Source organism: Alternaria burnsii (genome assembly GCF_013036055.1).
Source record: "Alternaria burnsii strain CBS107.38 chromosome Unknown 744, whole genome shotgun sequence".
NCBI classification, from domain to species: domain Eukaryota; kingdom Fungi; phylum Ascomycota; class Dothideomycetes; order Pleosporales; family Pleosporaceae; genus Alternaria; species Alternaria burnsii.
The window spans coordinates 297916-322374 of NW_024066119.1; the positions used below are offsets into that span (position 1 = coordinate 297916).

The 24459-nt window shown below is 53.1% G+C and overlaps 11 protein-coding genes across 11 annotated transcripts; 5 read left to right on the plus strand and 6 right to left on the minus strand.

Annotated features, from left to right (window-relative positions):
* Nucleotides 1-575: 575 nt before the first annotated feature.
* On the minus strand, nucleotides 576-2032 carry GT037_008570 (aureobasidin resistance protein aur1; the record flags this gene model as incomplete). The annotated part of the gene is made up of 3 exons (XM_038933617.1): nucleotides 576-889; nucleotides 939-1534; nucleotides 1596-2032. The coding sequence occupies 3 exons, from the start codon at nucleotides 2030-2032 to the stop codon at nucleotides 576-578; spliced, it is 1347 nt and encodes a 448-aa protein (XP_038783582.1).
* A 51-nt stretch (nucleotides 2033-2083) lies between these two features.
* GT037_008571 (uncharacterized protein) lies at nucleotides 2084-2275 on the plus strand (the record flags this gene model as incomplete). Its single annotated transcript, XM_038933618.1, has 1 exon — nucleotides 2084-2275. The coding sequence occupies one exon, from the start codon at nucleotides 2084-2086 to the stop codon at nucleotides 2273-2275; it is 192 nt and encodes a 63-aa protein (XP_038783583.1).
* Nucleotides 2276-2528: 253 nt separating this feature from the next.
* GT037_008572 (uncharacterized protein) lies at nucleotides 2529-2717 on the plus strand (the record flags this gene model as incomplete). Its single annotated transcript, XM_038933619.1, has 1 exon — nucleotides 2529-2717. One exon carries the CDS (start codon nucleotides 2529-2531, stop codon nucleotides 2715-2717), a length of 189 nt encoding a protein of 62 aa, XP_038783584.1.
* Nucleotides 2718-4490: 1773 nt separating this feature from the next.
* GT037_008573 (uncharacterized protein) lies at nucleotides 4491-6326 on the minus strand (the record flags this gene model as incomplete). The annotated part of the gene is made up of 1 exon (XM_038933620.1): nucleotides 4491-6326. One exon carries the CDS (start codon nucleotides 6324-6326, stop codon nucleotides 4491-4493), a length of 1836 nt encoding a protein of 611 aa, XP_038783585.1.
* A 1117-nt stretch (nucleotides 6327-7443) lies between these two features.
* On the plus strand, nucleotides 7444-8474 carry GT037_008574 (solute carrier family 25 protein; the record flags this gene model as incomplete). Its single annotated transcript, XM_038933621.1, has 3 exons — nucleotides 7444-7639; nucleotides 7704-8028; nucleotides 8093-8474. The coding sequence occupies 3 exons, from the start codon at nucleotides 7444-7446 to the stop codon at nucleotides 8472-8474; spliced, it is 903 nt and encodes a 300-aa protein (XP_038783586.1).
* Nucleotides 8475-8815: 341 nt separating this feature from the next.
* GT037_008575 (uncharacterized protein) lies at nucleotides 8816-10470 on the minus strand (the record flags this gene model as incomplete). The annotated part of the gene is made up of 5 exons (XM_038933622.1): nucleotides 8816-8949; nucleotides 8998-9643; nucleotides 9707-9958; nucleotides 10026-10078; nucleotides 10128-10470. 5 exons carry the CDS (start codon nucleotides 10468-10470, stop codon nucleotides 8816-8818), a joined length of 1428 nt encoding a protein of 475 aa, XP_038783587.1.
* A 2194-nt stretch (nucleotides 10471-12664) lies between these two features.
* GT037_008576 (acetyl-synthetase-like protein) lies at nucleotides 12665-14415 on the plus strand (the record flags this gene model as incomplete). The annotated part of the gene is made up of 3 exons (XM_038933623.1): nucleotides 12665-13379; nucleotides 13423-13736; nucleotides 13783-14415. 3 exons carry the CDS (start codon nucleotides 12665-12667, stop codon nucleotides 14413-14415), a joined length of 1662 nt encoding a protein of 553 aa, XP_038783588.1.
* Nucleotides 14416-15300: 885 nt separating this feature from the next.
* Nucleotides 15301-18841, minus strand: GT037_008577 (u3 small nucleolar rna-associated protein; the record flags this gene model as incomplete). Its single annotated transcript, XM_038933624.1, has 3 exons — nucleotides 15301-16931; nucleotides 16982-17400; nucleotides 18219-18841. 3 exons carry the CDS (start codon nucleotides 18839-18841, stop codon nucleotides 15301-15303), a joined length of 2673 nt encoding a protein of 890 aa, XP_038783589.1.
* Nucleotides 18842-19040: 199 nt separating this feature from the next.
* GT037_008578 (uncharacterized protein) lies at nucleotides 19041-20818 on the plus strand (the record flags this gene model as incomplete). Its single annotated transcript, XM_038933625.1, has 3 exons — nucleotides 19041-19894; nucleotides 20060-20629; nucleotides 20695-20818. Coding segments are annotated over 3 exons (1425 nt in total). The 3' UTR covers nucleotides 20696-20818.
* GT037_008579 (uncharacterized protein) lies at nucleotides 19953-21310 on the minus strand (the record flags this gene model as incomplete). Its single annotated transcript, XM_038933626.1, has 2 exons — nucleotides 19953-19955; nucleotides 20345-21310. The coding sequence occupies 2 exons, from the start codon at nucleotides 21308-21310 to the stop codon at nucleotides 19953-19955; spliced, it is 969 nt and encodes a 322-aa protein (XP_038783591.1).
* Nucleotides 21311-21818: 508 nt separating this feature from the next.
* On the minus strand, nucleotides 21819-23850 carry GT037_008580 (uncharacterized protein; the record flags this gene model as incomplete). Its single annotated transcript, XM_038933627.1, has 2 exons — nucleotides 21819-22856; nucleotides 22909-23850. 2 exons carry the CDS (start codon nucleotides 23848-23850, stop codon nucleotides 21819-21821), a joined length of 1980 nt encoding a protein of 659 aa, XP_038783592.1.
* Nucleotides 23851-24459: the final 609 nt, after the last annotated feature.

Sequence of the window (24459 nt, forward strand, 5' to 3'; positions counted from 1 at the left end):
TAAGCATTACACTAATAATAATATTCCCATTCCGAGGCTGTAGGCTCAAACCAGCCATTCATACCGCCCATAGTGATGGCGAGATCAATGCAGCATTTGAAACAAATGCATTGTGTTCCTTCAATTCATGCCCTCAACATCGTCAAATCCCACTGTTGCAGACATCCAGCCGCTCAAAAAAAAAAGCAGAAAGGGGCGGCGGCCGGGCGCTGGAGCGAATGTATACAATGTGACTGTAAAGTTTTTTTACAGTGCCAATAAGCCAAAGTAAGCGACCGACTTGGGTATCAAAAAGGGGTACAATAAACCGCGCACTGTGGCGCTAGAAGGGGAAATCCACGAGAAGAATGGTGTGGTTCCCCGATGCATGCTGCAGCGTCTTCTGCCGACGCCAGTGATTCTATGCCGTCAAATCCATGATTATAGAATGGATCGCTGAAATGCTTCGCAAACAATAAAACTCCGCTCCAATGCATAGGTCGTAAAGGCCGTCACCTGAGGACGTGAGGTGATGTGCGTACGTAGGGATGAGTATAAGTTTGTGGCGAGAGATGTATATATAGATAGTCGTGGTCTTAATCTTTGCGGAGGGTGTGTTCGGTATCGGATCCAACTGTATCGCCTTCCCAGAGGCTTTGAGAGTCGTCGGTAGGGGATCGAGCGCCGATGGGGCTCCTGCCACCAGTAGAGTAAGACGAGGAAGAGCCGCTGGCCCAGTCGTCAGAGTCGGAGTGAGGCTGGAACTCCTCGTAGATGTCGAGCATGCTGTAGCCAGCACCGTCCATGGGGTCGCCAATCTCGACGTAGTCGTAGTCCCATCGGAACTCCTTGTCGGATTGCGGGCGAGGGAGGAACTTGGCGCGACCAAAGAAGTAGCAGACACCAGCAACTAGGAAAGATTAGCCATGGTAGAGATGGGAGTAAAAACAGGTACTTACGCAGACTGCCAGCTACCAGGTCAACGGCGTAGTGGTGAGAGAAGTACATAGTTGACCACCAGAGCCACATGGTATAGAAAACGTATACGGGGAACAACCTGGGGAAGACATGTCCCATAAACAGCGTCTCCAGGGTAGCCCATCCGGAGTGTAATGAGGGGAAAGCACCAAAGACCATGGGTGAGGCGAGGAAGGTGGAAGTGTAGAGATCAATTCCAGTCAGCTTGTCGATTGCCTTGAGTCCCGCAGCGTCTCCAGGGATACTGTAGTTGGCGGGGGCCAATCCATATGAGTTCTCATACCAAGGAGGCGAGCATGGGAAGACGATCTGGATCAGAACAGCTGTGATGTTCATGTAGCCAAAAGCACGCGCCCAGATAGGTAGGGTGCCAGGGGGGCCCCAAATGAACATGCATCCACTGACAATAACAGGCGATACGTAATGTACGACACCATAGGGCAACCAGGCGAGGATGTCAAGGACTGTGTGCTTGTGTGCGGACAGAATGTTGCTCAAGTTGGCGCCGTAGAGGATGTTCTCGAGAGCGGGGAGGACGCGGACCCAGATTGCAGGGCGGTAGTCGGCGGAAATGTATCTGGGGCGGGTGTTAGCTCGTTCTGCGAGTTTACGTGTTGGATAAGAAAGATGACACGTACTTGCAGCTCGAGAAGAGGAACAGCCAGGTAAGAGTAGGGAGCAATGGGAGGAGAAATTGTCGTGTAATGGGCAAACACAGGCCGGTCATGAGCAGCGTGGCTATGAATGTTTTGGCAAAGGGTCCAGGCGCCTCGCTCACGGAGAGGGAGAAGATGGCGACGATGGCGAGGAAGAGGTATTGGGCATCGTATATGGACCATGAGTGGGTGCGTAGCGAACGCAGCGTGTCCGAGGGCGAGAAGGACGTCTCGAGGCCGGCGATGGATGACGTTGGGGCCTGGCGGCTGCGTATGCGCGACTTGGTAGCCCTCCACTTTCTACGCACGCGATGGGGGATAAGACTGGGCAAGGCGGACAGGCCGGGGACCGAGGTGCGCGAAAGCATGTCGGACGCGGTGCTGTTGTCGAGGAATGCGAGGTAGCTCTTGTTGGTCATGGTGAAATGGTGGTGAGGTGACAAAGGGCTCGGTCGCTCGGGGGGGGGGTGATGGTCTGTGGCGCAGTTACAGGGCAACAACAGACAGGCAACCAAAGGCGGGGAGAGTCGTCGGGTCTTGTCTTGTCTTTTGGAGCTGCGCAAGACGGTGGGCTGGCGAACAAGAGGATAAGGAAAGCGGAAGAGGGCGGACTAAGGATTATGAAAGGCAGCCGTAACTTAGTGGAAGCTCCGGATGGCTGAGGCTTGCACAGTGCCGGGGGGGTCAAATTAGGTCCGCGACGTGAGCGGCTACGACGGAGCTGGTTAGGGCCCAAGTGCTCTCAATTTCGTTTACAACGCGACGACGCTGTGTCTTTGCGCCAGGATTCGCATCAATGTTTCGACCCGCTGCCCGTCACGGCCGAGCCAAGCAGTCTGCGTAGCCGTGGTTGAACTCTGTGATGCATACACACATGGCATCGTGGCCGTGAAGACACGACCCTTCACCTCGACCATGGTTGCTGACATGCGACAGGCAGGCAGCCTACTCCAGGGCTGTATCTGCATGCATGTGACCCTTGCAGCACTCATCGCTATCACGCTTCTCGGTCTTCTGTCACGCATGGCTTTGTCATCGCCTACAGGGCCCGTCTCTGCAAAACTGCTGCTGGACTGGCGCCAGCGCAATGCGGCGGTGCGTTAGACGCTTGGTGAGCCTGTCATGACATCAACATACAGGTGACGGCATCGTGCCGTCAAGCACATCGTGAAGGAACTGGACCCAATCGACGACCATCGACCTGCACATCCCTGTCGTCTTGTTTACTTTACGAGATACGGGCATCTGCTGGTAAGCCTCGCTGCGCTGTCGCAGTCATCATCGTCTCACAAGGCCACCACCCCCAGCCTCAAAGGAACACGAAACATGCGCTGCACCTTCACCACCTGTCCGCCCCGGGCTCCACTGCATTGCTAAACTTTCTCACCTCTTGCACGCTACTTACCAATCATACCCCTCCACCTTGACCTGCGCGAAAAAGCCACCGCTGACTGTACTCTGCCGTACCCTCGCGGCGTCGTCTGAATAGGCGCCCTCGGCATCTCGTAAGATCCGCAAGCCGTGCTACCCTTCACCCTCTTGGCTTCACATACATGCAAAGTCCTAGGGCCCTTTTTTCCATTGCCATGGTTCCACCCGCACGCCTCGAAACGGCCCTCTGCTCATGCCATGCGCAATTTCTTTTTTCCTGTCCGATCCGCCCGCTGCCCAATCGCCGATGCATCTCGCCATCTCGGACCTAAGCAGGGCAGAGGCTCGGACGAACACAACCTCCATGCCAACCCTTCACGACATTCGCCTTCCACAAGCTAGTCAGCGGTCAAGAAAAAACCTTTTAGCGAGTCAAAGAAAACTCAATCCAATAAAATTCGATTAGACAGAAAACGTTCCATTTCAAGGCCAAGTCACAAAAGAAGAGTCGAGATCGCGACCATCGCAATTTCCCTCCTGCCTTTGTCTGACTCTCCACGTCCCTTCTCCAACAATGCCATGTACATCATCCCCTTTTAACACTGACAATGCCATAACATGCCATGCCCGTGCATTGACTCGGTTTGCCCCAACAACAACAATGTGCGAAACAAACCGCCCGCCCGCAGTCTCTCCGCCCGTTTGATGCGGAAGAACACAACACGGCGTCAACGAGTGTTTCACTAAAAAGAATCCAAGAACGTTCTTGCACGCGAGGCACAACATGCGCCAAAATGTCGCGCAGAACCCCGTAGGCTCGTATTCAACGTATCCAGTCTTTTGATTTCTTCTTTTCCCGCTTCACCTCTCGCATGCGGTCTCGGACCCGCTCAAGGCCCGAGCGCACATAACCTGTCGCGCCCTGCAAAGGCGGGAGTCGGGTAATTTTCCTTCCCCTTGCACATCGCTTTCTTGCCGTCTCGCTGCCGTTCGGCACGCGAGCTTAGGTTGTCGCTGATCGCCATGAATACTGCAATGCTGATCTCGGAAGTCTCGGAAGAATCAATAGGGAGGCACGGAGGAGACTCCATTAAAGAACCATGTAAGGATAGTGTTCAGGTACCGCATTGCGCGGAGCAATGCCGTTTGTACCGTTTTGTACCCTTTGGCCAGGACGCGCTGTGAAGTTGTCTGTAATCGTCCAATAAACGGAAAATGCCCTCTTTCACAAAATCCACTCTGTATACAATTAAACAAAATCTGAACTTCTATATCCATCAGACGCGCTGAGAATGCTCCATGATGAAAACGCCGATACTTTCACAAAAAGATGCAATACAAAACTCGCTCTACAAATCAAGCCGAAGCTGTCCACGACCGTTTGAGAAGAAAACCCAGTCAAACCGACATGCAAACGCCATGCTCGTTCGTATATCGTGTCGCGTGCTAACATCCACAAAACGCATCCTCCATCAAAACATCAGATCACGTATGTTCATCACTATCCTAGGGTGTGTCGATAAGGTCCTCCAAGAACTCATCGAGTTCGATAATCGTGAACTGTTCCGCCCACTTGGACCTGAACTGGCGCTTCCGGTATCCACTGTTGATCTGCTGTCCCCAGCTGATCAACTCCACCTTCCAGCCTTTCTTCAGGGCCCGTTCAACGTGGGCAAGAAAGCCGTCCGACATCTCTGCAACAGCCCCATCCCCAGTCGCGAGAACCATGGTGCTCGGCACTTCGGTATCAATGATGCTCTGACACATCTTCAAGTGAAGAATCTCGTCAACACCCTGCTCAACCCATTTCGGGGCTGAAGGTGTCTTGGGAGCCGGCGGACCCGTTTCAGAGTCGCTGCCGCTCTCAGCACGCATTTGAGTAGCCTTATGCCAGCCCATCTTCTTGACATCGTTGAAGAATTTCTTCTTGTCCGAGTCTTCGCGTACAATGAGTACCTGCTCTTGCATGATGCTGTCGTAACCGACGGCCTTGGATGTCTCCACCAACTTGGCCACATGTGGCAGTGGATTGGCTTCACGGTGTGATCCAGCAAAGAAACGCTTTGCGACAGGCCGGCGACGCTCCATCAGAAGCGCAAGACTATCGAAAGACATATCGTACGCATCATGTCGCAATCCGTGGTTTCGGAGCATATCTTTCAGCCCTATCATAATGTTCGAGGCGTCAACAAAGACATGCAATCCACGCGCCGACTCTCGCTCACTGAGAAGTTGCATAGGCGACACTAGCCACTTTCGATCTTCGGGAAAAGTGTTCAACAACTTGTTAAACAGATGGTAGTGACGCTCTACTTGCGATCTAATCGCGAGCGGTGGTCGCCGTCCACTGAGTGAGGCAGCATTTGGTGTTGGGGTAGTGGGTGGCTGTTGAGCAACAGCAGGTTGGGAGCAAGTTCGTGGCAGAGTGACAGGTCGAACAGTGCGGGGAACAAGACCATGGTGTACTGGTGTGATGGCACGGGGCAGTTGTTGAGCCTCGGCCAAAGTGTCCTGGCTCGGTGCAGGTGTGCCAAATGGCTTGTATTGGATCTGGGCAGGTGCGGGTGCAGTGGAAGGAACGACGATCGGCACTTGTTGAAGGGGTTGAGGGGTTGCTGGCTGTGCCGCAGAAGGCCGCTTGAGTATGCTGGGGCGGGATTTGGGGGTCCTGGGCTGCTTTTGTTGCGTTTGAGGGGCTTCAGATGTATCCTGTGCTGCTACCGGGGTAGGAGTCGCAGGCCTGATCTTAGCGCCCACGTTGGATCGCGAGTGTGTTCGGGAGGTCTTGGATGGCGTTTCGGGCACATCAACGACCTTGGTATTAATGTCGGTAGTGTCGTTCAATTGCTTCCGCAATAACGCTTGTTGTGCTTGTTGCTGTCTTTGCTCGCGCTCCTCTGCAAGCTGAGCCAAGGTGTCTTGAACAGCCTGTTGACGATTTCGCTCTTCTTCAAGTTCCTTCTCGGCGCGTCTGCGAGCCTTCTTCCGTTGGGTCTTGGTCAAACCCGTATTCTCTATCGGCTCCTCGTCTGGACTCTCGATATGTTTGGCAGGCGTCTTAGTGGACTCTAGAGTGGGGGACGGTAGTAACGCCTCATCAGAGTTGCTCAGTTCAGACTCAGGATCGAGCGGCGGCAGCGGCGCGGCGTCGGTATCGGCAAAGCCTAAGCTTTCGAATAGCTTGGAGAAGCTTCCTAGGCGTATTCCTCCATCTTTAAGCCCAGAAGCTTTGGGTGGCGCCGCAGGTCGAAGCGTTGGGCTGCTAACGTCTTGGGCTCCCGAGTCTATCAAGTTGATTACGGAGCTGAAGTCCCAGCCGGAGTCGGGCGGTTGTGAAGGCATTTGATTGTTTTCGGCAAGTAGAATGGGATTTGGCTTTCGTGCGTGTTCGTTGTATGGACTTGGGTGCTATTGTGTAGATGACACTGGGCCGTTATTAGTTATGTGGACGACGAACCATGGTTGGGGTGCTCAAGGCTACCACCCGCACAGCGTATGGTACAGCCTGATAGAACCTCGACGATCCAAGTACGGGCGCGCCTTCTGTATTGTAATAAATGCCAAACATACCGTGTAACCGATCTCGAAACAATGGCCTCGATCGCACGCTCATGGTCTATCGCGACAGGTTAAAGACAGGAGTGTCGCCAGGCTGGACCGAGGGCTCCAGACACGAGTGAAGAGGAAGGAATAAGTAGTGAGTGAACAATGAGAGCGGCGCGAGGGTAGAGGTAAGTAATTGAGCTCTGGGTGGCGGCGGGGTGAGGGTGATCGGCACGTAGTCACTTGTGTCTCAGCCTCAGAAGGTCAGTGCTCATGAATCATTCGGGTCGACATGCCAACGCCACCACGAATGACACATACAAACCGAGTGCAGCTTATTGAGCTTCCTGCACACCAATCTAGATCGTGCCGCAAACCAGCCTGTACATCGAGTTTAAATCATCGGAAAGACAGCAGGATGTCACGGTGCTCTTCATTTGTTGCTTATTTGTTGGTGCTGTCAAGCGCACGAACGACGTCAAGCGTCCCGTGAGAAACTGGATGGATCGCCAATAAAGTAAACATGATCTATGCAGTCTACGATGCAGGGTACTCAGATCTATGTTTCCAGAATTACACTACAAGTACCCTCGATGGAACCCGGACCCAAATCAGCCTCGAATCCAAGCTAGTTCGTTGACCATCAACATGCATAACAATGAATTGAGATGCCTAGGTAAAGTGTGTTCCTGGATACCCGCCACATGCGAGACGTCAATTACGAAGTTGGTAACCATCAGAACAATCGCCAATTATACGCTATGTGAACATCTTCAAGGCATCTGTTTACTATGGCAATCTCTCTTACGATATGCCTCGGCATCCAAACCTCGTGCCCCACAACCCGCATCTCTCCAGCAACCCTTCCCCAAGTACCCCTCCAATCTGTCTCCTTCACACCCCTTTGAAGAAAACCATGTCGGCGGATTTTTGGGCGGGCTACGTATCCGGCGCAGCAGGCATAATTATTGGCAACCCTCTTGACCTGATAAAGACGCGTCTGCAAGCTGGTAAATCGGCGCAAAATGTCGAAGCTACAACGGCGACATGTGCGGTGACAGCATCACAGGGGTACAAGGGACAATTTGAAAATGCCGGGACACTCGTAAGAGGTGAGTGAAAATATCAAGCAAACAATCCCAAGATCGCTAGGCTGACTTGACTTGTCCAGTATAGGCGCAACAGCACCCATTCTGACTTACGGCGCGCTCAACGCCCTTTTATTCATGACATACAATCGCACTCTCTCGCTCCTTAACGACCCTCCTGCCTCTCCTCAAAACTTCTCCAAAGTCTTTTTAGCAGGTGCAACAGGCGGCCTCGCATCCTTCGTAGTCAGCGCACCCACTGAACTCGTCAAGTGCCGTGCACAAGTTGCCACGAGCGCGACAACGACGTCATGGAGTGTAGCGAGAGATGTGTGGAAGGCGGAAGGCATCAGGGGCTTGTACTATGGGGGCGGAATTACTAGTGTGAGAGATGCAGTGGGATATGGGTTCTAGTCAGTATTTACCTGTTATTGCGATCGAACAACGACAAAGAACATTGACTGACCAATCACTTAGTTTCTGGTCTTACGAACTCTCGAAACAAGCCTGGAGCTCACCAGACGATTCAGATAGGGAAACGGCTATGAAGGTGCTGCTGTGTGGAGGTCTGGCTGGAGTGATAACATGGGCATCCATATTTCCGCTGGATGTTATCAAGACTAGGGTACAAACGCAGGTACTACATGCATCCGTACAACACGGTGAACAGAGCTCGCTGTTAGGAGCAGAAACACCCAGGACGCGTTTGAGCTCTGTCGAGATCGCCAGACAGGCCTACCGGACAGAAGGCGCAGGCGTTTTCTTCCGCGGCCTTGGGATATGTAGTATACGGGCGTTCGTGGTTAATGCCGTTCAGTGGGCTGTTTACGAGTGGATGATGAAGATGCTACAGCAATAACAAATGGCTTGGCTCACTGCTGCCAGATTCAAGAAAATGAGTGCATAGTGACAAATTGTGATTGCTGAAGGCCAGGGCTATGAAACCATTAGGTGACTATTCCATTTCGACACCGAGCCTTTTTGAGAAATAAGGAAATTTTGGTCCGCTACAAAAACATGCCCATGACCAAGACCAGGTAGCATAATCCCTTCAAAGCTCCGTCATGTGTGTACATGTGAGACTTGAGAGAAACGTAGTTCCTAACATGACGATGCTCCTAACAAGAGCAGATAGGAATTCGTGTGCATCGAACCTCTGATGCTTGCGCTTTGAAGAAATACCGCACAAGACTGATCCTATTACATAATCTGATCCTGGGTCAATCCACCAGTATGCTCGGTACCCTCCATAGCATCGCCGTTACCCACATTGGTGTACTTGACATAGGCCAAGCCAAGAGGCCTACCACCGTACTGGTATCCAGTGAATTTAGCTACATATATGTCAGTAAGTAAAAAGCAATGAGCGTCAATGAGCTTACCAATAGAGGTCTCGGCATCTGCAGCTTGGGCAAACTCGACGACACCGGTTCCCCGGGAGCGACCATTGGGCTCGTACTGGATCTCAGCACGTTCGACCTTGCCAATTGTAGTGAAGAGCTCGACGAGGTCCTCGTTGCTGGTTGACCAGGGTAGGTTGCGGACGTAAATGGTGTTGCTGGGCTCTCCGCCTGCAGTAGCGTAGTCCGTGAATGGGTTTGGCGCGGGGGGAGCAGCGTTGGGGTCAAAGGCAGGGCCACCAGGACCACCGCCGCCAAAGCCGCCACCGCCGTAGCCTCCACGACCTCCGAAGCCACCGCCAAAACCGCCACGGCCGCCAAATCCTCCACGACCACCGAAGCCACCACCAAATCCACCACGGGCGCCGAATCCGCCACGACCACCAAAGCCGCCAGGAGCGCCAGCAAAGCGATCCTCACGAACCTCTAGGTTTCGGCCCTGCCAATCGTAGCCATTGAACTGAGTAATGGCGTTACGGGCATCCTCGGGTGTCTCAAAAGCGACAATACCGGAACCCTTGGGGCGGCCATCAGGTGCAATATGGACGTCAGCACGAAGCACTTGACCGTTGTTAGCGGCCTGGCGGAAGAGGTCCTTGAGGTCCTGCCATCCTACGTTATAGGGAAGCTAGATGGTAGGGTCAGTACAGGCTGTCGACGTAAGCATCGGGAGTATAAAAGGGGTACAAACATTGGCGACGTAGACCTGTCGTCCGGCACCGCCTCCAGCAGCTGGGCCGCCAAAGCCTCCTCCATAGCCGCCGCGTCCGCCCATTCCGCCGCCAAAGTCTCCGCGTCCGCCGCCGCCGGGGGCGCTGAATCGAGGCTCGGCCTCTCGGTCTTCGCGAACGTATACGAGTCGGCCCATAAGGTTTTGGTTGCTGAGCGATGCAACAGCGTTCTGCGCCTGCTCCCGGGTGGCATATTCCACGATGCCACAGCCCTACACCCAAGCAAAAGCCAGTCAACCTCCATCCTTCTCACGATCAAGACAAGCCATCATCCATTACCTTTGACATTCCGTTCGGCAGCAGTAATACGTCTGCAAAGAGGACCTCTCCAGCTATTTCCGCATTAGTCCAGCTCTTGACGCGGCGCGACACATCCCGTACCTTGGCGCATGAAGTCCTTCAGGTGGTGCCACTTGACATCGTAGGACAGATTGCCGACGTAGACACGGCGGTCTTGTTGCGAAGAATCCCTAATACTCTGCATCATTTCCTTGTTTTCGACCGGTCGCGATGAAGCTCCTCGACCAGCACCGTAAGATTGATAACCTCCAGCGCCTTGCGCACCACTGTTGGGGGACCGCGAGCGGCGTTCAGTGCGACGATAGTCCTCTCGGCTGCGCGAGCGGCTACGGGGGGAGTAAGAGCGTCTGGAGCGTCGCGGTGAGCGAGATCGTCGACGAGGTGAGCGGTCGCGCTGCTCATAGTTGTCAGTTTCGTACGACATGATTGCAAAATTGACGCAATGTGTCGAGGCGGGAGTGAGGTTGTTAGAGGTTAGGCGATGGCGAGCAGTTGCGGGCTCGCGTGGTTGATGGGGTTGAGGAGAGGTTGCGCGAGCAGGTGAGGGCTGGCAGCTCGGAGCTTGGTCAACGACAGGCCGCCCGGCGGCAGTTGCCAAAAGCGACAGTCACGTGACGGTCACGTGACAGCGATGGGCGATGGATTGAGAGGTGACGACTACCTTGGGAAGGCTCAGAGGTAGGCATCATCAATGTCGTGATCGCCGCTCCCGCCTACTGCGCTGCGCAATGCGGCAGCCTCGCTATCCGCCTGACCTGTGCCTGGAGGCAGGAAACGGAGATAAAGGGACTTGGGTACTTACTCGGTCGCTTGGACGATAGTTGTCTCCTGCAGAGTCTGGTAGGCAGAAGTCAGCAGGCAAGGTGTCAAGTTGTAAGAGGAAGCAGAACCGTGATGGCGCGGGAGATGGCAAAAGCGTTGAAAGGCCGCCAGGGAGGGGAAGTTACGGATGCGTATATAAGAGGGGCCCACTTACCCATCCTGTGTATGAGAAGTAGCTACCGGTGACACTTGCTTAAGGCCGGCTTCCCTGCCAGCTGAACGGCCAAGTGGTGCAGATATCACGCTGCAGAGAAATTGCCCTTCTTCCGTCCACGCCTCAACGATGACGCTGTATGGGTCGTCGACGGTACAAGTCTCCCCACGGCACGGCACCCAGCCAGCCAATCGCAATCCAGAAGCACCCACCGCGAGCCTGAGCGACGTCCCAGCAGTCTGGGTTGGTTGACGGAGGTTGAGGTTGCAAGACCGATCGGGAGCGTGTCGGTAAGCCTTGGATGTAGCTGAACCTGTCGTGAACTCACGGTTGGCGTCTACACGATGATTATTTCCGTAGTTGAGTATTTTCTCTTCCTTTTTCTGAGAGTCGTGCGGACGGCCAGCTTCCAGGCAAACACCCTGATGGTTGGTTGGACTGTGATGGAGGGCTGCGTGTGGGTCTGTGGAGTCGTTCGGTCGTTGTGCCTCCCCCCCACCATTCTGGAGGCCGTGCGCCTTCTGCGGGAACGGGTTCCTTAGCCGCGGCTTCTGTCTGTCCACTATTGACTCCGCATGGCTTCTTTATTCAAACACTCAAGAACTCGGCATCACAGTCGTCAATTCAAATACAGGGCCGGTCTTGAGTCGCTGCGGATGTGGGATCCTAGCAAACACTGTCAAACTGCCATAGTCTGGACCCTTATCCATGTGCACTGTTACATCGTCAGATCTCATCGTCGATCTAGCTAAAGTCGTAACACCAACACACACCCGTACTTGTATCACTAGTTCACCCAGTCTGTCCCTCCAGGCCTAGCCGCGCAACTATGGTCCAGACCTGAACCTTAACGGACATATTGCTTCTCGGTTTCTCGCATACTCTAAATGCATCGAATTAAACATGTAAGCCGTTCGGTGCACTTTGTGCTATCAGGCGCTTGCTTGCTTCCGGAGAAAGCAGTGCGTTTGTCATCGCAAAACCGTTCTCATGACGTTCTTAGACCAAAGATGAACTGAAGCAACCGATTGCCCTAGAAAGAGCTGGTTGTTGCTCGTAGATAGGTGCAGCAAACCTTTGTCTTTTACTTTTTAGCACCGATGAAGATGGTCATGTCCTTTGACTATCTGATATCTTGCATAAGCTGACTCAAAGAGTTTGCCTGGCAGTCCCGACAAATTTTCCAGAGGCTTCAGTCTACATTCCACGTATCTTGAGAATCCCAGAACCGAATGCGTGGTTGGAACGTAAGATATGAGTTGCTCACTCTTGTAACGGACTGCAAGGTCAATAAGTTAAGAGATCACAGCTCCATGGCTTCCGAGTGCTACAACTACACAATGGCGCTGTAAAAACATTGTTGCCTAGAACCGCTCCAGTCTCCATTGAGGGAGCTGGATATCGCCAGAGGCAGTATAGATGTTGCAATGCGAATCGGCAATAGGGCCAAAGGGTAGACGACGTCATGAGGCTCAAAGCCGAGGTTCCCCACAACCAAACGTCTCCATGCATCTCTAGTTCGCCCATAGACTAATATGCATATTTACTCTACATCGCTATATGCAAAATCCTATAGCTGTCTAAAGACTGTCTTGCAGACGTAACCGTGTGCCTTTCACTCCTTTCTGCTTTCGAGTCCAAGATGCCTACCAAGTCGCCATTTCCGGATGTAAAGATCCCGAGTGTCGACCTCTGGGGTCTGATGTTCGATCGCAAAGACCGCGACTTCTCCGACGACAAAGTGATATATCGCGCTATCGACTCTGACCAACGATACACATTTGCTGATGTAAAGAGCCATGCGACATTGTTTGGTGAAGGCCTGAGAAATCTCTGGGACTGGCAGAAAAACGACGTCCTCGCATTATACGCACCCAACGATGTCGACATACCGCCCGTCATCTATGGAACGTTCTTTGCAGGTGGCATCGTCACGCCTGCCAACCCAGGGTACTCCAAAGATGAGCTGGCTTACCAATTGGAGAACTCTGGAGCCAAGGCACTTGTCACGACCAAGGCCTTCTTGAATACCGCGTTGAAGGCTGCAGAGAAGGTTGGAATTCCAAGTGACAGAGTAGTCTTGTTGGGTACTGAGAAGGATGAGACACATCGATGTAAGCATTGGACGAGCATCCGAAAAACATCAGGTGCACTGCGCTATCGCAGGAGGAGGGCAGACCCCGAAGATTTGGCATTCCTTGCTTACAGTTCTGGAACCACGGGACTACCAAAGGGTGTTATGCTTAGCCATCGCAATATCGTCGCAGATTTACTCCTGGCACAGGGAGCAGTCGGAAACTGGTATTCGTCAGCAAACGACAAGTTTCTCGGAGTACTCCCGTTCTTCCACATATACGGTATGTTGCAAGTGCTTTCCGAAGTAGAATCTAACAAAGATAGGTCTTACCGGCTTGGTGCACCAAACACTACATCGCGGTATCGAGCTTGTAGTAATGCCTGCTTTTGACATGGAAACCTTTCTGCGAACGATACAAGAGCACAAAATCACGTTCATTTACGTTGCACCTCCAGTCATTGTGCGCTTATCTAGAGATAAGATGGTAGAAAAGTACGACCTCTCGTCAGTCAAGATGATAACGAGCGGCGCGGCTCCACTGACCAAAGAGTTGGTCGATGCTGTGCACAAAAGGCTGAAGCTTAAGATCAACCAAGCTTATGGTCTGAGTGAAACGAGTCCAATGACGCATACCCAGGTAGGTTTGTCTTTGTATCGGAGAAGAGTAAACCGCTAACACCCAGCCAAAGCCATGGGATGAGTGGTACAGTTCTGTAGGAAGCGTAGGAAAGATGTTTCCAAACATGCAAGCAAAGTATATCTCAGCCGATGGCAAAGAACTCGGGCCCGGCGAAGCAGGCGAACTCTGGCTCAGCGGCCCCAACATCTTCAAAGGATATTGGAAGAACGAGTCGGCGACCAAAGAGGCTATCACATCGGATGGATTCTTCAAAACGGGTGACATCGGCTTTCAGGACGAACAGCATAATTTCTACATCACTGATCGAGTCAAAGAGTTGATCAAATACAAAGGCTTCCAAGTACCACCCGCTGAACTCGAGGGGAAGCTTATGGAGAGCGAACTTGTAGATGATGCAGCGGTTATTGGGGTCAACGACGAGCAACAGCACACAGAAGTTCCCAGGGCGTATATCGTGGCCTCGCAAGCTAGCCACGCTGGTGCTGGAGAGACCGAAGCTAGGGCTATAGTGGACTGGATGGACAAGAAAGTAGCGAACCACAAGCGATTAAGAGGTGGCATTGTGTTCATCCAAGAGATACCGAAGAGTGCGAGTGGGAAGATCTTGAGACGAGTACTCAAGGAGAGAAGCAAAGATGATGTACCCTTGGGTGTAGTCTCCAAGCCGAAGCTGTGAGATAGATGGACTTTCAGTAGAATTTGTTATATCCTTCTCCCAAGACAGAATCATTTAAAAATAGGAGATTGGTCTTCAAGGTAGGTGTCCACTTACCTCGGCACAGAGCCCTCTACAGATTCGTCTCAAAACGGATGGAGTCCTTTGATGGACTGCTGCGCATATGCATGGCAGTGATCACAGTAATTCCCACAAAATCCGTGAGTAAGTTCTTCACAGGGTGCAAAGAGTAAGAAATATCTAAACAGACGACCTATAAATCCACAATATCATTCATCTTTGTAAGTCTCTTGATTAGATTCTAATGTAGGCTGTACGTCAGGATCTAAGAAAAACCAGACAAGTTTATCATACGTAGTATTCCACACATCTGTTCATCAGTAGTCCTCTTATAAGGTATCAAGTATATATACATTTATCTAAGCTACCCATGCTGATTCATATCCGTCGTAAATACTCGTGCTCAGTAAACCTTGTCCACCACATTACCGGTAGAAGACCTGCGACCAGAAATTGTTGCAGTCTTATTGAACTCCGTTGTTCATGAAGACCATTTGAGAAAAAGAATACTCCAGTGAAAAGAAAAGTGGGAACGAGATGACACCCGTCATGTGTTACGCCAGCCATGTCCGCTCGACAGTGTTAAGCCAAAGCTAAGAGACTTTTTGTATATGCCGTGGAATATAGAGGGAGGGAGGAATCCGTGTGAAGGGGCACACACTCCGTATGCAAGTCGCCAGAAACGCTGAAAGTTTTTCAACCCTTTTTTTTTGTAGAAATAAGAAAAAATGCCTTGGTCTAGGTGTCGTGAACATGCCGCTAAAAGAGCGAGCCGAGGGTTGAGATTAGGCAGATTCATCTTTGCCACATACTTGATGCGTCGACTCAAGCATTGCTACCCCAGGGTCCCGTTTCTTTTCCGAGTCCAGATGAGCCAGTAGTGCGATGGCCGCCGACAGGTGCAAGGTTCGGGCTGCCCTTGCCGCCACTGCCCCAGGATAGACCACTCAAACGTTTGTTGCTCGTACTGGAGGTAGTAGAGGCACCATCCCTGCTCTTGTTGAGGTCGTCCTCTTCTTCCATACTGAAAAGGCCTTGCTCCTCCTCGATTCTCTCGCGGTTAATGCTGCTGCTGCTTACAGCACGATCGATACCAAGACGCCCACTGGAGCTACCAATGCTGGATGCCGAGGTAACGCGGTTGATTCCGGGATGGACGGGGTTGCTGGTGATGCCAGTCTCTTCACGAGATGAAAGTCGAGTTCGCTGCAGTTGTTGGCTGATCATGCTCATGGAAGCTTGACGGGGAGGCGAAGCTAGGTAAGGGCTCATATCACCAGTAGTCGGTCGATTCATAGCGCGCAACGAAGGGCTGGCTCCCGGGTGGAGGCTTGAGTTGCGTAGTGGTGAGCCGACGTGTCCGAAAGCTGACTGACCTGGGAGGGAACCTGATTCAAACCCTTGCTCGTAGGTCGGTCCTCTCGGCTTGGCCCACATGGACTGGAAGCGCGAGGGGGAGGCGGTTGCGGCCGATGGGGATCCATATTTAAGGTCCGATGCTGTTGGCGATACACCAAACCTGGATTGTGAGGTGCGGTTGTCGCTCTCGCCCTGGTCACGGGAGAAGCGGCGCATCTTTTCCTGAGGAGTAAGAAGATCGCTGAGCGAGTTTGGCAGTAGGTCTTCCTCGAATTTGCCAATCATGTCCGTCTCATCCCATTCTTCGTCCTTGTACGTCGGACGCGCGCCCACACTTGAAGACATGATACCCCGAGACCGATTAGCAGCAAGCTCGGAATGTAGCATCCTTCGCCCCACTGGCTGCTCGACGGATTCTGGCGGGGATGATCCCAATCCCGCAATGCCTCTCCGCAGACCATCTCCAAATGCAGAATCGTGTAGGTTTCGGAGAGCAGGCGAGTCGGCTTGGTATGAAGATGGCGGAGAGTTTGCGAGGAACTTGGCGGGTACAGAGGAGGCGATGGGGCCATATCGTGCCATGGTGGAGACACCCTGGCTGTCGAACGAGGCTGGGAGTCCTACGTCCATGACACTCAGGCCCTTTTGGGTTGGGGATATTGGAAGTCGGCCGTTCTCGTTTGGCGGCGAGCCGTAGTTGGAACCTGGGTGTGAAGAGAACGTGGTGTCAATGGTCGGAATCATGTCGTACTGGTTCTTCTGGTTCGCGTATTCGTCGGGCATGGCGTAAGGATAGCCGGGTTGCATACCGCCCATGTGTGCCTGCATGGTAAGCAGCGAGCTGTTCATAGGTAGCTCCTGGTGATGGGGAATGTTCATGCGGCTGAAGTGGCCGCCGGCATTTCCGCGGTTTACGACATGGCCGTTGGGGAGGATGTGGGCAAGAGCACATTTCTGGCCGAACTTGCAGTTTCCCTTTGTGAAATACTTGCAGGGCGCTCGCTCTGTCAGCGGCTCATCGGAGTGCAAGAACGGACACGCCTTCCCAGCCTGACATGCGCCTTGCCGGTAGAACTTGCAGGGCACGTGTGAGGTATCTGCCCTTGTCAGCCGCTGTGTGCACAGATTGGGCGTTGCCTCGACCTACTCTTGTTGTTTGGCGGACTGCGCGGGCCAGCAAAGCCCATGTCGCGCAAGTTTGCTCGATGCTCTTGGCCGTTGATGCGCCCGCCAGGCACTGCCATGGGCCCATGACCGTTTGCGCCCGCCATTGCGCCGTTGGAATGCTGGGGCCGGAGGTCGCGCGAAGCTCGTCGTGATATCTGAGGCGGATTCGACGTGTATGGCGCGGTTGGCGGGTTGAGTTGATGGGAGAAGGGTCCGTGTTGGAGATGCTGTGGTGGGGGCTCCTGGTGGGGTTTCTCGCCGACGTCTGAGGGAAAATTGGTAGGCGCAAAGGTAGCCATAGCTCTGAAAAATGGTAGCGGGCCTCGGGCCTGGATCGGCGGTCTACCTTCGGCGACAGTGAGAGATTTCTCCCAGAGACAAGGAAACCCGAGAAAGAGACTGCTATCACCCGTGAAGAGGGCAAGCTTGTCGGGCAAACGCTAGTATCTACGCGGTAAAGGCTGCAGAGCGGCAGGTCGCTTGTGGCGGACTACTGGAACGAGGACATGCGACAATCCCGCGCCAGCCACGGTGCAGTCGGAGACACTGGGGCCTGGGGACAAGACGAATAAGAGGTGCAGCGAGAAGTGGAAAAAGAGGAAACGGAAATGCAAGCAATGCTGGAGAATGATACGCCGGCTATATCAAATGCCCGTGGTGCTGCCGCCTCAGCGGTTCGCGCGTGATATGTTAATCGTCGCGGCCGCGTGACGCCATAAGAGGACCCTGGACGTGTGCATGGGGGACCTCGGAAGTCGCCATGGCATGCTTGCACCCACCCTACGCGTCGTTCCTGCCCTCCGCCCTCCGGAGTTGGCTGCCGACGCGTAGTTGACTCCCCTTCAGCTCACATGGCAGTTCCCGCCTGAAACACATCTCGGACGACCATTGCCGTGGAACATGTCGCCGCCCAATCGAGCCTCTACGCCTCACTGCATCTCTCGCACCCAGCCGTCACCTGAGGCTGCCATCACGGTCATCTGCAGCAGGAGCGGCGCATTCGTTGCAGACCCATCTTTTCAATTCCGGTCTAGACACATCTCCTCCAAAAACTGCTATGCTAGTCTTGTTATCATCCTATCCTTCTTGAATTCTTCCAACAGTATAACACATATCCAATGAGATAGTACCACTCCTCGCCACTCCATTGACACCCTAAACCAATACGCTAGCTATGTCCGATGCGTAGTATACCAGCCGAACATGTGTTGTTGTACCACTCCATCTGCAGATCGTCCACCATGTGCACTTGCGGTATGCCCAACAGGTATGTGTAGGCATTGAACTGGATCCCAGAAAGCGCCCGGAACTGGTCGTTGAAAAAGACCTGAGTAAGGTGGCAGTCGATGTACCCCCAGCATGCTGGAATCGTCGCATTCTGTTCTGCAACGAGCACCTCTTCTTTGAGCACAGGGTCATAGCGATAGCCAGACACCCGCAATGTACAGGGCTCAAGACCGCTGAGAGCGCAACCAAAGTAGGCAGAATACGCGTTGAACCAGTAGGCATCCACCGAAGCCCGTGGTCCGGCACCAAGCTCACCGGGAAGCATCATGCCCGCAAATGGCGTGTTGGGAAGGAGGCGTCCGGTCAGAGGCAGGAACATTGCGATGTTTGGCTGCGAGATGGCGGGGTATGGCTCCCACATGTCAGGTATATATGTATATCCGTTGGCATAGAAGAGGTGGTGGTACGGGTTCGTCATGCCATTGGCAACAAGCAGTATGCTGTTGTCGTCACCGACGACTGTGTCATCGAAGGTCAGTGTGAAGTTGCCCGACTCGCCACACGACGACGGTCCTGGGAGATCCGGAAGCGCCACGGTTGTCGTTGCAGGCATGGTTGTCTCCAAAGTTTGGATAGGCTCGACCTCTGTGATGGGAATGTCCTGACGCCTCGCTAACGTTGACGTTCCTTCATCGCCTTCTTCGAATATCGTCGTCACCACCGTTTTGAAGCGCCTAGACCTGGATGAAAACATCTCAAAGGAAGGGAGAGCCGAGAGCGGTGTCTGCCGCTCAGTCCGTGTTGTCAACGATATGGTTAGCAAGTCCGATGGCAGTGGTCCGGTTACTGTAGGGTATAGTCCCGTCCAGTATGACATTGTTGTCGTGATGTTGGGTGATGGGAAAACGAAGCTTACTGCAGCATCTCCGAAAGAAATCACCTTCGTCACGGCCCGAAAGAGAGACGAGGACGTTGCGTTCAGGCCCGAAGGAGAAGGTGGGGTTACTACTGGGAAGGTGCTTGTCGTCGACGCCAATGTTGAAGTGAGGGTGCTTGGTGAAACAACCACGGAGCTTGGAAGAGACATCGATACAGTAGTGTCGGTCTGGATGCTCATAGTACCGTCAGTCAAGGTTGAGCTGCCACGCAGAAAGCTAGAGCTAGGAGTAGAGCTCGTCATGGTATCCGACATCAATAGTGTAGAGGAAGACGTTGAGTTTCTGATTATTGAAGACGAAGAATTTGTACTAGGAAATAAAGTGGGAAATCCAGTCAAGATACTTGAGACCAGCATGCTGGTCAAAGGCGTACTCAAGGAGTGTAACGATGAAGTAGAGCTCGGTGTAAGAATCGAGTTGAGCGAAGAAGCAGACGGTACAGAGAGTGACAGGGTAGATACTGTCGGTAGTGTGATCGAGACGCTGTTTGCACTGCTGGTCTGTGTTGGATTTGAACTGATTGAAACCGAGCTACCCGATGTGATGCCAGATTTTGTACCCAGCAATGAAGTAAGAGCCCTTGATGATGTGCTTGAGGAACTCCCAGTACTGCTGGCCAGGCTAGGACTTGGATTCGGTAGGCTCGAGGTGCTTGAAGACGGGCCGGCAGGAGAAGATGTTTTCGAGGAAGATCTTGGAAGAGACACAGTAAAGCCATCGCTCCGCGTGTAAGATGACACAGAGGACTCCAAAGAAGTCGTTGTGCTAGTGGTAAGTGAAGTCAATTTACTCGATAGAACTGATGTCCATGTTGTAAGAACACTCGAAATCAGCGGTAGACCGAGCCCTGATGTAGGCTGCGAAGACATGCCACTAAACGTGCTCGAAGGTAGATTTGGACTCAGACCAGGCAGGCTGCTCGACGGGATGACGGATGGGAGACTAGAAATCGAGGGTGTGGAGAAGGTGGATGGCAAGACAAGTGTAGATAGCGTAGTGGCGACTGTAGAGAGTCTGCTGCTGGTAGTGATAACGGTGGCGGATGTAGAAAACGACGGATATGGTCTCTGTGGTTGGTTGATCGGTCGAGTTAAGTCCGACGTCTCAGATGAAGTTGGGCCCAACGGGGACAAACTCACAGACGACAAAGCCAACGAAGAAGTTAAGGGACTGCTTACAAAGACACTAGTACCGACTGACGATCCAAATGTAGATCCAGAGGTCAACAACGATATAAACGTTGCGCCTGGTTCTGGGGTAGAAGGGTTGAATATCGAAAACGCAGATGTAGTCGCCGTCTGCGTTGATGATGCGGTGGCAGCACCGGAGGAAGATGTTCCTATTGTCGACAACGAAGAAACGATAGGTGTAATATCGGCAGTTCGGGTAACAAGGGTACTGAAACGACTGGGCGGCGAGATACTGTTGAGCCACTCTGTTGTGCCGTTGATGACGGAGAAGTAGTATGTACCTCTTGCAGGATTTGTAGGTGATGCACCAATGAGCGAAACCGTAATGATCGGCCCAGGCACAGTGACATAGACGACGCTGCAGTTTCCATCCAAGCCTTGAGCGGCGACTCCAGGCAGAGCTCTGAGCAGAAAATCCAGTACGACGTAGAAGCCAGCGATAGCCAAGCCAACCAAAACTAATGTCAGGACAAGATCCTGGAGGGTTTTTCGATCGTTCCAGTGTATCCTAACCAAGGCCAGGAAAAATTGGTATGTCCACTTCAGGGCACGGCATGGCCACCAGCCACCAGGCTTGAATCCCCACAAGGGCTGCTTCGGAGACTTCGTCTTGGGTCGGGAGTACTGCTTTGGACCTTCCCATGTACTTGAGATGACCGAATCTCGTTTTTCTTGAGCACCCTTTGTACGCGACATAGGAGCAGCAGGCGAGGTGCTGTTGGAAGTTTTGGATGTAGTTGCGTCCTTGAGTGAGGCGGTGGTTGGCGTGCTGAGCTTGTTTTGAGTGGGGTCTGCTAGTAGGTGCCGCCGATTAACTGTACTGCTTGTGGATCTGGATTTGACGTTTCCGTTCACAGACGTCGACGTCGAGGGGATGTTGGAGCCACTGTTGCCACTCGTAGACGTATTTTCCTTTCTCGCTCTGTTCTTGTTGCGGACTTTGTTCTTACCCATGATGAGAGAGGAAATGCTGTTGCTATGATACACCTGCGAAGATGATGCCGATATGCTGTTGTGCAAAGATTGTATTGCGCGAGGTATTCAAAAGTGCTGTTGTGGTGATGAAGGACAGCAGTAACGGACTGGTGCTTTAAAGCACAGCGTATCGAGAGCGTGCCTTCCATGAGTGCGTTGATAACAAAGTCAGCATAGACGATCGATTGATAGAGTGAGAACGACGCGAGATGTTTGCCGGGCGCGTGGAAGGCAAGAAATGTAGTGGTTGATCGCTCTTGTCTCGGGATGTTGCAGCACCCGACGATTTGGCATGTAAGAATCCGTGCTTGATTAATCCTTGCAAATATGTAGCTTGCCTGTCCCTATAGTCACAATCAGATGCTCTACTCCTTCGAACAGTACATGTCCTTTTCCTCTACCGCATGCTCCTGACATATATCGATAGACGATGAAGTTTGTTGGAGCAGTAGCGACTTGGCAGCTTCTGGTTGTAATAACTCTCTGATTACGCTCTTATCTCCCACATCCTGATATGTCCAGCTTCATTGGCAACTGCTAGTTGCGCGAGGCTGCCTTCTTTCTCCTCTTCTTCGGTCGGCCTTCCCCACGCAACTGCTGTGATTCTGCCAAGTGGCGTCTTTTCTGTAGGCCAGTTCTTGAAAACAGTAGCTGATGGCAGATGCACAAGCCTCATGGCATTGTTCTTCCAGCGACTCGCCATGGCAAGGACTTGGCCGTCCGCTGTGAAGGCGAGATGCGAGATGGGCGTCGTCAGATTCTGCAAATCGCGCAACGGCTTCGGTGCCTTTGGGATACCACCATTTGAGTCGGCTTTCGTGCTGTCGACTGACGGGTCCCTCTCGTTCCATGCTCGCCGGTCGTAGACATTGACCACGCCACTTGAGCTTCCAATGGCCACCCATCGATCACCACCCAGCCAGCTTTCGCGCCCGCTCTTACCGCCAAGTGCGATGGTTGTAGTGCCCACGGCGCCCTCGTCGTTCCATCGTCCAACGACACCCTCTTGGACGCTCCACTCAGTCACCTCTCCGTTCTTTCCCGCAATGCTCATACCGCTGCCATCACCCCACCACGCGAAGTCTGCGATTCCGCCTCTTGACTCGATGCGCACCTGTGTCGCCCATTGAAGAGTTCTTGCATCTAGAATGTTGACAACACCACCACCCTTTCTTGAAGAGCCTCTGAGAGCCATGTATTTGCCGTTGGGTGACAGAGAGAAAAACTCCATTGTCCGCTGTTCGTGCTGATGGCCGTAGACACGCGACACCTTCTCAACTCTGCCCGTTGCGATGTTCCAGACATGGAAGTAGCGGCGCCGTGCGCTGAGGAAGATGCGCGAGTCCGAAGGGGAGGGATGGAATGCTGTTGTTGCCAGCGGGGTGCGCTTGATGTGCAGAGACGTAAGAAGAGGGTTCGGATTCGGCGGGTTGGGGTTGACGTGGTGAAGGTAGAGCGTTGAGCTTGGGCCAGATGAGAGGAGGAGTGGATACGCAGGATGGAAGGAGAGGGAGGTGACGGCCGACTAGAGAAATGGTCAGTAAGATGCTGGCGTACGATAGTATTGCGTTACTCACCGGCCCGGCCTTGGCGACATCTTTCAATCGTTGGATGTCGATGGTGCCTGCTTGCAACTTCCTTCGCTTCGCCATGCTCCTTGAAGTGCGTGAGAGAATATCCGCATCCTTGAGCAGCAGAGCTAGTGGCTGCGTAGTGAGATCGTCTTCATCCACGTCCATGTCGCTGGCAGACTCGTCGCCGCTCTCGTCGTCATCCATGGTCCGTCGCCGCTTCTTGTTGGCCTTGCCTGTCGCGTGTGCCGCCCAGTCTGGGGTGGGGTATAGCCTCTCGTACTGCTTCCGTAACCGCCGCGCGTATTCCTTGCCATTGACCATGTCGTCGTCTGCCGTTTCACGCAACTTCCTCAATTGTGGCACCGAGGCCAGACTAACAACCAGTCTTTCGTCGTCGCTGTCTTCCCAGGCAGGTTTGCCGTCATCCTCGTCCGACTCGGCTACCTTTGCGGCTACCGAGCCTGCCGGCGCAGGAACTGGACCAGCATCGAAGAAGAATAGATCTTGATCTGCCACATCCTCCAGGTCGGCCGCCTCTGCTCCAGACTCGTCTGATGAATCTCCGTATGCGCCGGCGGTGGGATCGAGGGAGAAATTCTCCAGCCCTTGACGGAAACCTTCCGAGTCGCCGAAAATCATGCGCTCCAGCTCCTCTTCCTCAGCGTCCTTGGGCAAGACAGGCTTTTCCCGTTTTGGCTCCGTCTGGATATCTATGCTCTCTGCATCGCTGTCTTCATCCTGAGCGCCATCTTCCCCAGTCTCCTCCTCTGTGCCGAAGCCTTCAAAGTCGTCTTCTTGTGGTTCCTTCACCGGCTGCAGTGCGCCAACATCTGCATCGTCGCCGCCTTCGAGTTCGGGTTGAAAGCGCGCAGGGTTCTTCGCCTTCTCGGGTACGTAGCGCTGGTGACCACCGGATTTGTGTGGAGTTGTCTTTACGGGCGCCATTGCGAATTCTGGTGCATGTGCAGAGACAGCTGCTGGCGCGCCATCGCAAAACTGAGGGAGAAATTGTTGCAGGGATAGCCCTGGTACGCGGCAAAGATAGGCGAAGCTCCACAGCCAGCACCTCTGACCCACAACCACGCAAGAGTTGAGATGCACCATGTCCCAGCGACGAGCATGTGCTTCAAGATCAAGCACCTTTCAATAGTGAGACAAGGGTGTTGTGTCGATTGACATCGAGGCCATGGCCATGTCCAACAGGTCTGCCTTTTGCAGGCTATTACCCAACCCCACAGTTTTAACACGCTTCAACTGTAGGAAAGCATTGTCTGTCAGGCCTACACAGTATGCAATCTGGAGCGAACAACTCTGTCCGTTTACGTCAAGTACGCGCAACGAAAATTACAGCACCCTGAACTGTGAGTGAAGAGAGTCGTATATACTCTTACGCAACATGCTTCGGACTGCCATTGGCTGACTATTCCGACTCCGACGCGCATCTTAGGCGATACTTAACCGGGCAAGGCTTGTATGACTCTTGTCCAGGCAGATATATGGGTATATAAGCACATTTCATGCCCTGAAATATCTCTAGTGTTGTCACATGTCTCA